Source organism: Mugil cephalus, chromosome 19 (genome assembly GCF_022458985.1).
Source record: "Mugil cephalus isolate CIBA_MC_2020 chromosome 19, CIBA_Mcephalus_1.1, whole genome shotgun sequence".
NCBI lineage: Eukaryota > Metazoa > Chordata > Actinopteri > Mugiliformes > Mugilidae > Mugil > Mugil cephalus.
In genome coordinates, this window is record NC_061788.1 from 2,142,597 (window position 1) to 2,154,019 (window position 11,423).

Here is an 11,423-nt window from a genome sequence, read left to right on the forward strand (position 1 = left end):
ACCAGCTGGGAGGCTAGGAAGGGCTACTATTAGCTGGGAGGCTAGAAAGCTAGGAAGAGCTACTACCAGCTGGGAGGCTAGGAAGGGCTACTATTAGCTAGGAGGCTAGAAAGCTAGGAAGAGCTACTACCAGCTGGGAGGCTAGGAAGGGCTACTATTAGCTGGGAGGCTAGAAAGCTAGGAAGAGCTACTATTAGCTGGGAGGCTAGGAAGGGCTACTATTAGCTGGGAGGCTAGAAAGCTAGGAAGGGCTACTATTAGCTGGGAGGCTAGAAAGCTAGGAAGAGCTACTATTAGCTAAGAAGGCTAGGAAGCTAAGAAGAGCTAGCCCCCGAGTATTTTTGAAGTGAAGACTTGGATTAAAAGTCTTCAAGAAACCTCAAACAAGTCCAGTCCTCTTTGCTTTTAGCTTGTTTTATCTAAACGATGAGCTGGGTGACTGGTTTCTAGGTTAGAAACATGTCTAAGGTTTCCTCATTTGATTCCTCCAAAAAAAAAAAGGATCTGCAGCTAAAAGTCCAGTTAAAATCTTTCTGCTTTTATTTCCAGTCCTGGAGTCGTGTAAATATCTGTACAGTTCACAGAGAAGTTCATGGAAAAAAGAGGAATTCAGACGCATACAGCAGAGTAGGAAGGACGGGGGACATGTTAAATATTAACGCATAAAAGACTAAATCAACCTAAAAAAAACCCTCAGTAATGGTGGCCTACCAGGATCATCTAGAGGACAGATGCTAATGCTAGCGTCATGCTATGAACGACACTCTTTATGGATCGACAGTGATATGAACAGACTGACAGGAGCTAATCCGTCCCCGATTCTGGGGCAACTTCCAGACTAATTCGCATAAAATAAAATAAATAAATAAAAAAAAAACATCAGAAACATTTGTACAAAATAATAAAAAAAAGAACTGCAAAGGTTTGATTGTCAAGAAGGAAACTAAGTTTTTAAGCTACGAGGATTTTAGCTGCAACGTGAAAACGGAACGGAAGATTTTGGTCAAACAAGTGACGCCAAGAAACATCCGGAGAGTTCGGAGAGTGGATGAAGGTACGGTGAGGTTTACTGAGTGGCAGCTGGTTACATGGACTCCTCTACTAATGAGAATAAAACCTCCTGGTGGAGGAGGTGAAGAGGTTCTGGAGGTAACCTGGAATAAATCCATTTCCTCTGATGTCTGCTCCATGTGGGGTTAAAACATCAGGTTGAGGAGTTTCCAGGAGGAAGAAAAACAAAGATGAACCAAAGATGAAGACGATGGAGACGTCTTCTTCTTCTGTTCTATTTCCAGTAGATCTGATGCTCAATAGCTGCACAACCTCTTTGTCAATAAATGTTTAGATAATTTTGTTCAGATTCCTTGGAAGTGGTTCAATTTATGACTGTTACTCTCCTGTCCATCATGATATTAAGCCCCGCCCACAAATGATCTGATTGGCCCAACAGATCTTTACAGGAGAGACTCCATAACAACTTTAAGAATTAAAATATGTGTAGGAGAGGAAAATGCTCTGGTTACATGTCTTCTTCTTCCTCCTCCTCTTTTTGTTTGAGTGTGTCTTGGAAGGTTCTCACTGATCGAGGTCATGGTTTATATCCGGAGAACGTTTGAAAAAATGTTTCATCTTCTTCAGTTCTTAGGGACTGGAGGGAAGTTTGAGGTTAAAATAGGAAACTCTGTGGGTAAAAACCATCAGAAACTTGCTTGACCAGAAACTGGTGCAACAAATTTCTATTAATGACTAAATACTTACCGCCCCCTACAGGACTGGAGTGTAGATCAGTCGAGTTAAAACAAGTTGTTGCGCCGCAATCTCTATTTTGTTTGCGCCATTTAAAATTTTAAAAATCAGTTCTAAACAGAGACTCCAGACCAGAGAAGTTCCTATGGCTTCCAGGTTAGCATTAGCATTAGCATTAGCTCCACCTCCAACGTGAAACTCGAGGTCACGGTTTGGACTTTTGAGTGTTTTCTGTGACTATGTTTGGTTCTTCTTTTGTTTCCTGTTTTTTATTGTGTAAACTTTTTACTTGGTGTTTCTGGTCCTGCTTCACTTCCCATCTCTGGTTTCCCTCCAATTGTTTCTCCTCGGGGGCGGCACAGTGGCTGTGGTGGTTAGCACTTTTGGTGGGTTCTTTCCAGGTAATCCGGCTTCCTCCCACCTTCCAAAGACATGCTTGTTTGTTTCAGTGGTGATTCTAAATTGGTTCTAGGTGTGAGTATCAATGGTTGGTCTGTCTCTCTGTGTTAGCCCTATCTCGGGCTAGCCTCCAGCCCACTCCCCATAACCATCCAGAGGACAAGCAGTTGCAGAAAATGAGTGATTGTTTCTCATTTGTCCCTTTTCCACCCAGAGGAACCTGGTGGTAGTTGGGTGTTTAACTGATTCCAGCCTGGTGCCCCCAAAGAACCGGTTTGTTCCTATTCTATATTTATATTATTTATATATCTCAGGTCTGTACATTTATACCAAGAGCTGCTGAACAGAATTTCGTTGTGCCTTGCATAAGGACAATAAAGATTCTTGATTCTTGATTCTTGATTTGTTCTGACAGAGTCGCAGCCACATCATTACGTTAGCGTAAAACACGATCACGTGAGTTTGTTAAAAGACATAATTCTTTCTTGTCTTTTCGATGCGGCCTGCTGGTTGTAGTTTTAAAAATGGCGCCCACCTCTGGCCCCTGTTTAGCCCAGCTTGAAGTTGGTGCTTGCCTTGCACCAGTTTGGAACTGGTTTGGTGCTTAATTGGGGGAAAAACAAATAACCGGTGCCAAGTCAGGCACTGGCTGAGTTTTCATTAAAAGTGTGTCTTGTGTCTGCATTTGGGTCCATTAGCAATTCCAGAATGATGCCGACCCACCAGCATGCGGGCATAAATGCTAACAGCAGTGTAGCTCGCTAGAGGGTTAAGTCTTTGGAAATAAGCCAATCTTAGGTTCTCAGATGTTGGCCCTCAGATTCAGGCTATAAGTTGGGAAGAACTTTAGCAACAAAAGCTAAAGCTAATGTCGATCAGCTAATGTGGAGGCATGAGGGACATCGACTTTCATGTGATGTCGACATCTCTTCATACGTCCGGTGTAGATTCTTAATCAGCTGCCACACAGAAAATCTGAGGCCAAGAACAAGGGACAGCTAACTACCTAAACAACGCTCATGAAGAAATGAATGTAAAACTCATCTGACCGTGTTCTTGTGTAAAACTACCGAGGCAGATTGTTCATAGCAGCAACTGGTGACTTTCTCGTGCCGTGTTTCGTAGCCAACACTTGGATCGTATGGCAAAGAGTCTCTTCAACACAATATATATATATATATATATACTTCACATGTTCATACAAGGCACATTTTTCTCCTGAGTTCACCACAAAACGTGAAACTGTTCACGACCCTGCGTCAACAGTCAGCTCTGTGGGAATTAGCCCGGCGGGACTCGGGGTTCGATCTTCAGTGAGAGCTCATACAGTGTGTCCTCGTCCATCACTAACGTCTTATCCAGCAGGAACTGAGTCACCTGAGAGGAAGACCAACACAGAGGAGGTCACTTCCTGTTTGGTGTTTAACTAAACGGTGGTTTTAAAGGATTTACTTGTTGGACACACCTTGGGCTGGTGCTCTATCCTGTACGGGGCTTGCTGGAACTGACGAATCTCCCTGATGATGTGAGAAATCTGTGAGACGAGAGACAGACGGGATTTATTTTAATTCAATCATCAATAATAATTAAAATACTGCTTCTGGTTTGTAGCCTGGAAGCTAGGCTCTCTCAGCGTCCTAGCCTCCCGGCTAATAGTACCTCTTCCTAGCAACCTCTCCTCCGAGCAAATATCATAGTTGATCCCAGTTTCCTAATCTCCCAGCTAATAGTACCTCTTCCTAGCATCCCAGCTAATAGCAGTTCGTCCTAGCTTCCTGGCCTCCCAGCTAAGAGTAGTTCTTCCTAACTCCCTAGCCTTCCAGCTAATGGTAGTTCTTCCTAGCTTCCCAGCTAACAGCATCGAATAGCATAGAATATCATCTTAGCTTTCTAGCCTCCCAGCTAATAGTAGCTCTTCCTAGCTCCCTAGCCTCCCAGCTAATAGTAGCTCTTCCTAGCATCCCAGCTAATAGTAGCCCTTACTAGCTTCCTAGCCCCCCAGCTAATAGTAGCTCTTCCTGGCCTCCCAGCTAATAGTAGTTCTTCCTAACTCCCTAGCTTTCCAGCTATTGGTAGCTCTTCCTAGCTTCCCAGCTAATAGCATCGAATAGCATAGAATATCATCTTAGCTTTCTAGCCTTCCAGCTCTTCTGGTTTCCTCTTTTAGATGATGAATCCAGACTACTGCCCCCTGCTGGTGTGAGGAGTTATTTCCTCCCACTTGTAGAACCTATGAACCACCTGGTTCTTGGCTCTAGTCCTTGTGGTGCGTTCAATGCTAGAAGTCTTTTGTTGTTGACAGCATGTCGATGTTTGAATTCCTCATCAGTTCCAGCGATAATAACGATAATAGAGATGTAGAATCTCTTACCATCCTCATCTTGGAGAAGTTGACCAGCCCTTCCTCAGTGAAGTTGGGTCTTCCCTCCTCGATGAAGGCCAGGTCGGTGAGGTACATGCCCAGGTACGGGACGCACGGAGGGTTACAGCTGCACAAACAGGACAACACAAATATTAGACAAAGTTTACAGATTAATCTACATGTTCATCGCTCTTCTTTTGTGGTATTTACTTCTTCAGAGTCTCTCTGAGATTCTTGAACCTTCCCTCTGACGACACGATCTTCTGCAGCCGGTCCATCAGAGCCTTGGTCTGAAAACAGAGGACGAATTAATAATTCAAACTGATTAGATCTCACACACACACATCCCTGTTACCAAGTGTTCATTTTGGTTATTTCATTGTTTTTTCTAAAATAAAATAAAATAAAAGGCAAATAAATAAATAAATAAATAAAAGAAAAAAAACAAAAAAAAAAAAAATAAGGAATAAGGAAAAAAATAAAGGCAACTTTTTTTCCAATTATGTGTGGTCCATCATTTATCCAATTGCTTAATAAATTACAGGATAATAGATTTGATAAACTTGAGGTTTAGGCCCCTTTGAAAAGGTAAATATGTGTGTAAACAACACACACATTGATATCATAACATAACAGTGATATCAATCACGTTTTAACTTAATCGTCAATAGAAATGAAAAATTACTGGTTCTGATTTGTAGCCTTGAAGCTAGGCACTGCCTCCCAGCTAATGTTAGCTCTTCCTAGCTCCCCAGCTAATGTTAGCTCTTCCTAGCTCCCCAGCTAATGTTAGCTCTTCTGGTTTCCTCTTTTAGATGATGAATCCAGACAACTGCCCCCTGCTGGTATGAGTATGTATTTCCTCTCAGGTGTTCATCAATTATTTAAACATGTAACCAACCATTTCTTTAAAATGAACATGGAATTAGTTGACGTGCTTTTAAACTTTATGGATGTCACTTGAAAGAAATGTAGCCATCTTTGGCTGTAAAAAAAAATAAATAAGTAAAGAAATAGTTAAATATGTGTGTTATGAGAAAGAAGATAACACATTAAGTTTAACATGTGAGAGTTGCACCAAGCTAATGGCTCCCGTTTAGTGGATCGCTCCTTCCTTCTTAACCTGTTTGCAGACTTTGGCCCAGGTCTTCTTCAGCCTGAAGATGGCGCTGCGGTTCAGAGCCGAGGTGATTTCCAGAACTCCGTTGTAGTTGTTGAGGCAGCGGCAGATGTCGGCCACAGCCAACCACTTCTCTATGGAGCTGGCCCTGGAGCCCACGTCGGTGTGGGTCATGATCTGAGACGCCACCAGGTTACTCATCTGTGGGCGACGACATAGGGAAAAAAAAGGTGTTTTAAAGAAATAAAACATGGTAAAACATCAGCTGTTTAAATGCATATATGATCTCTCCTCCATCTTTATTTTCCATCACTCCCTACGTCATCGGATGTGTTAGTTGCTTTGGTCGCTAGGCAGAGGCAGAAAGGAAGATTCTTCTATCAACTAACCCAGTGGACTATGAGTCTGAGCCACTGATAAGAAGGAGGAGGGTTGAGAGGACGAATATTCATCAGCTGATCAAAGGTTTAAGAAAAGGGCAAAAGGGCTCAGTGATGAGTAGCTCCTCCATTCTTTAACCCTAACTCATTCTTAAACTGTTGATCAGCTGATGAATGAAAAGTTTGCTTCAGGTCAATAAGTTTCTAAACGTTTGGTCTCTTGCTCCATTTCTTCTCTTTGCATTTTGAAGTTCTACCTAGAACCTTCTTCAGATCCAACGGGTTCTCCTTGTGAGTGCAGTCCTGTCATTTTATTTTTACCCAGTGAATTAGAAGACGTTTTATTTATAATATTTATCATTATTTCCGGCAGTGACACATATATATATGTTGGAAATATTCGTCTAAGTCTCTGCTCAGGAATAAAAACTCACATCGTTGAAGTGCTGACTGGTCTTCATGATGTACGGAGTCCTCTCAGACTTGTCCACCTTCATCCAGCCCTGACCCAGGAACTCCCTGCAGGACGAGAACTTCAGTCAGACCACAGCGATCAGGCAGAACATTATGACCATCTTCCACATATAACAGTTTCGACTCATCAGAGAATTGACATGGACGTTATTCACTCCTCCTGTCAGTGGTCATAATGTTGTGGCTGATCGGTACAGACTATTTATTTGGCTCTGCTCTGAGCTCAGCTCTGATTCTCACTCGTAGGGGATGCTCCTGAACACGATGTGATCCAGGAGTGTGATCTGCTCCGCCAGCTCCATGGCCGAGAGCGACTCGAAGCACTCGGCCTTCGGATTCTCCACCTGCAACACAAAAACACACAAACACGCTAACAACGACCAGAGCGTGACGTTTTCATTCATAAGCTGCAGAGAGCTACGCACAAACACCAAGTAAAGCTACAGAGTCGGGGGATCCATCCATGTTTGGTTCTAAGGGGGGAGGGGGTTGTTGAGTCTTACCGCGATGAAGTGGAGGAGGGGACAGCTTTTCTGTTCCACAATAGGAAGATCAGTCATTTCAGTTTGTGAAATGTTTAGATTTATACGTTAATCTTCAGTAGGTGAAACATAAAGAGTCTGTAACATCCCTGTTAAATTTACACCCGATGCAAAACCACACACAGAAAATAGATTCAACGTTTCTGCTTAAAAATGAGTCAAAACATCAATAAGTCCTGAATGTAGACGACAAATTAAACCCAATGAAACACAGGAAATATTATACTGGTGCATTCAGGAAATGAGCCAATACAACATATCAGAGAGGAGCCTTAGATAACAAGTTAATACTGACTCCATCTGTGTTTCCACGGTACACAAAGAGTCTGAAACCAGGCGTCCGTGACACCTCATCCATCCACATCATCAATGTTTTCCTCTCATTGGATCCAAACTTTTTTTGTTCTGATATCTTTTAAATTTGTTTCATTTTTTTTACAATAAAGATGGTGGTTTAACAGGAGTGTGTTGACTTTTTATACGTTGTGTGTAGCAGCACTGACCATCTGTAGGACGTCCTCGATCCTCAGCTGAGCATCGTCCTGTTCATCCTGAGAAAGAGCACTGGAGACGAGGAGGAGGAGGAGGAGGAGGAGGAGGAGGAGGAGGAAGAGGAGGAGGAGGAGGAAGAGGAGGAAGAGGAGGAGGAAGAGGAAGAAAAAGGAGAAGGAAGAAGAAGAAGAGACTATGTGATTAAACCAAACATCATCATCATGTGAAGAGACGATAAAGCTCTATATCTCCTCCTCCTCCTCCTCGTCCTCCTCCTCCTCTCTTCTCCTCCTCCTCTTCCTCCTCCTCCTCCTCCTCCTCCTCCTCCTCCTCAGACTATAAAGATGCAGCGTTGACTGAACCTTAGTATGTTGGTTGTAGCTTTCCTCTCCTGAGGAAGCAGATCTGGATCTCGTAGAACTTCGTCCAGGAGTCCGACCACGCCCATCTTCAGCTCACTGTTCATGTCAAAGTCCTGATGGGAAAATAAATAAATCTCATTTAAAGACGTTGACGGAGGTGAGTTTATCTAGTTTTATTCAGGTACACGTGTTTTTATTTACTATGTTAATAAAATAAGATGCATGTATATGTCGCCCTCTAGAGGGAAACTCACTGCACTGACATGAAACTATTCAGAAAAGTATTTAAATTAAAGGAAGCATTTTTAACCTCTGATAATATCATTCACATGTCATCAGCTCATGATTTCATTCTGTTATTAAACCACAACAAGGTGAGTTCACTTCTACAACAAAATTCATTATGAGCAGGTTAAAAAAATGTTAATTTTAAACAGAAAATAAAGATTTAAAGATTTATTTAAAGAATGCAACAAATTACTTTTACATTTTAACACAACTTTAAATATAAATACCAAATATCTTCTTCCTACATATTAAGAACACAACGTTCTCGATCTCCTTGAACAATGGACAGAGTTTAAAGTTCTCCTTGATCTTCTAATGGACTTTTTCATTTCAAAAATATTAAGAGGAGTTTACAGAATCGTCTCCTTAAAAGTCGAGAAGTTGAGGCTGGAGGCTGAAAATCACACCTTAAAAATCAAGAAAATAAAGAATATATACATTTCTTCCTGAAGGTCACTGGAGAAGTTTTTCAGACCATCTTGACTTTTCCATTTTAAATTATCTTTAAGTGAAGCATTTAGAAAGGTGGAGACTGTCTCGATTCTTTGGTTAAATATCCAGTAGATCTTAAAATGTTGCCTGCTGACTCAGAGACTTTGAAGAACGAGAAGATGTTCTTACATATCTAGAGGATGACGTTCATCATGAGAAGATGATCTTTTAGTATTTCAAGAATATCTTTCAGAGGTCCATGATCTTCTTGACTATTTCATTTTAACGACTTTTGAATCTTCAGATGTAAATGATCTGCTGTGAGTGCAAATATTATAGTAAAGACTTAAACAGAGAAGCAGAATCTCAGTTTCTCATAAGTAAAAACAATTAATAGATCTTGCGAACATTTATTTACAGGTCGTCTTAAAGTCCCTCTCTTTGTTAAAGAGTATTTTAAAGAATGCAACAAATGACTTCTTCATTTTATTAAATATCAAGATCATCATTCAGAAAGATTCAGAAGAGCTTCTTGATCTTCTTACATATCAAGAAGATGATGATGATCATCATGAGAAGAAGATGTTCTTGATCTCAGTCTTCAAGAAGGTTCTAAGATCTTCTTGACTTTTGTTCTTGATCTTCCAGCTCTACATATTGATCTTCTTAAATATCCAGAAGATCTTAAAGCGTTCTCCAGGAGGTTGATCACGTCTTATAAATCCAGAAGTTAAAGAAGACATTCATCATCTTCTTGACATCATCGTGCGTATGTTCCTGATCTTCTTACATATCAACAGGGTGACTGAGATGATCTTCTTGAAGATCACTAGAGAGTTTTCAGATCTTCCTGAGCTCCTTCTCGACTTTTTCACTTTTGATAAATTTAAATATCAAGAAGATCAATATCGTCCAGAAGATGCGGTTCTTCTACTTCAAGGTACATCAGTGGAGACAGTCGTAGGATCTTCTTGATTGTTTTGTTTTAAAAACTTAAAATGTTCGTATTAAGCTCTTATTGACACTGTGTATGTTTGTTTCTGGAGAATAAACCAGTTTATAGTTAAATCTGAAGCTATTATTCAAACCTTGGTTGATCTGTGGGACAGTTGTGTTTCCTGATAATATAGCTGTAAACCTAGTAACCTTTCACACATAGTAGTTTTCACCATGTATCACATCATCCATTAAAGACGGTCAGACAATGAAACCAAAAGTGTCGGACAAAAAAGTGAGAAATCAGTTTCTTTTTGAGGCTCGTTGTTGACACTCGAGTTCACTTTTCAGACGCCAGCATCCAGCTACTAAAATAGCACCTTATATAATCTTAAATGAAACACACAGTCCTGTCAGCGTCCCTGGGGAGGGGGCTGACCTTTCTGCAGGATTCCTGGGTAGAAGAAAAGCCACGAGTGACAGCAACGAACGCGTCCTCGTCTCTCTGGGGACGAGGTGCAGGAAAATTTCCACACAGATATTTAGACATGAAAGGAGATCAGATCCGGGACGACAGAGTTCAGGGCCTCGAGGTTTCATCCCTTAATGTGGGAAACCTCAGGACCAGACGTGAACATCTCCTTAGCCTGAATTTGTTTATTGTGTGAAAGACAACTCACCTGGGAGTGTTTAGAAACCCAGTGTCGCAGCACGTTGAGGACTCTGTTGGTGGCAGCTCGGCGGATGATGAACTCTTTGTCACAGGTTTTCTCAGAATTACTAAAACCTGGAGGATGAGATGAATATACCAAGATGCACTTTAATATAAATCTAATCTAGTAATCACAGACTCACTCCAGACTGGTGGTGTTTTCCCAGAACATTAAGTCGCTGAGAAGCCGACCTGTCTCTAGCTACTTATTGTTATTTAACTGACAACAAATCACCAGCTTCCTGTCTTGGTTGTGTGTCTGCTCACCCTGGGAGCTGCTGTGTCCAGCGGCGGCGGTGGCGATGGCGAATGCTGAAGCTGGAGACATCGTGCAGCGGGAGTTCTCCCCTGGTGTGACTGTAACGAGGGAAAACCAACATGTAAACTAAGCCCTGCTCCGATTATGATTCTGTTTTTAATCTGGGTGCGTTTCTACCTCCGGACTGTCGGTAGCGGAGATGCCTCGGCGTGGAAGGCGAGCGGCACGGAGACATGTCGCCCGGCTCGCTGCTGGACGGCGACTCGGGAATGAACTTGTCCAGAGATACTGACTCCAGGACAGCTGTTAGCGAACACAAGTTCAGACATTTAGAGGGCAGGAATTTGGTAAAATGACCAGAGAACAGAGACAACACGCAGCCAAACTTAGGTCTTAATGTTGTGAAACAACTAATACAGTTTAAATTGCTTTTATATCCATTTTTGGGCCTTTTGAACATATTCACGAGATTCTCAATCAACTACCCACCACACGGTGACTTGCCTGACAGAATCCCAGCCTTCATTTCATACATGGCCCTTTTCCTCTCGTGGGCTAATGATGGTACAAAGGGGTAGTAAATCGATACAGCTATCTTGAACTGAAAGTTAGGTTTACACTTAAAGCTAAAACATTTGTACGCTCTCAATACCAATTGGATTTGCTGGCAACTGTTTTTGGATTTGGGGAAATACTGAGATATAATAAGAAATTTTGACAAGCTAGTATCAATGGAAAGAGCAGATTCTCTAGTTTCAAATGGCATTTAATTAAACATTTTTTTGAATAAAATATTGTTGAAAAAATAGGGATTTACAGACAAAGTTCCACCATGTGAAATAAAGAACAAACATTTCAGATTTTTGAATTGAAGAATAGCTAAAACTATCATGTCCATGTGCACGACCTTGGTCTCCAT

At 41.5% G+C, this 11,423-nt stretch overlaps 1 protein-coding gene across 4 annotated transcripts in view; it reads right to left on the reverse strand.

Annotated features, from left to right (window-relative positions):
• Positions 1–517: 517 nt before the first annotated feature.
• The window catches only part of rasgrf2a (Ras protein-specific guanine nucleotide-releasing factor 2a), a 30,941-nt gene continuing 20,035 nt past the window's right edge, over positions 518–11,423 (reverse strand). For 2 of the 4 annotated variants that reach the window (XM_047569234.1, XM_047569232.1), the window contains 13 exons: positions 10,682–10,807; positions 10,513–10,602; positions 10,214–10,320; positions 7,878–7,990; positions 7,527–7,587; positions 6,985–7,014; positions 6,722–6,825; positions 6,442–6,526; positions 5,631–5,828; positions 4,718–4,797; positions 4,517–4,634; positions 3,611–3,679; positions 518–3,522 (listed from right to left, as the gene is read on the reverse strand). In XM_047569234.1, coding sequence (XP_047425190.1) covers positions 3,427–3,522; positions 3,611–3,679; positions 4,517–4,634; positions 4,718–4,797; positions 5,631–5,828; positions 6,442–6,526; positions 6,722–6,825; positions 6,985–7,014; positions 7,527–7,587; positions 7,878–7,990; positions 10,214–10,320; positions 10,513–10,602; positions 10,682–10,807 — 1,277 coding nt within the window. In that variant the 3' untranslated portion in view covers positions 518–3,426. The remainder of the gene's footprint in view (positions 3,523–3,610; positions 3,680–4,516; positions 4,635–4,717; positions 4,798–5,630; positions 5,829–6,441; positions 6,527–6,721; positions 6,826–6,984; positions 7,015–7,526; positions 7,588–7,877; positions 7,991–10,213; positions 10,321–10,512; positions 10,603–10,681; positions 10,808–11,423) is intronic. The other 2 variants (XM_047569235.1, XM_047569233.1) reach the window with 1 other exon arrangement.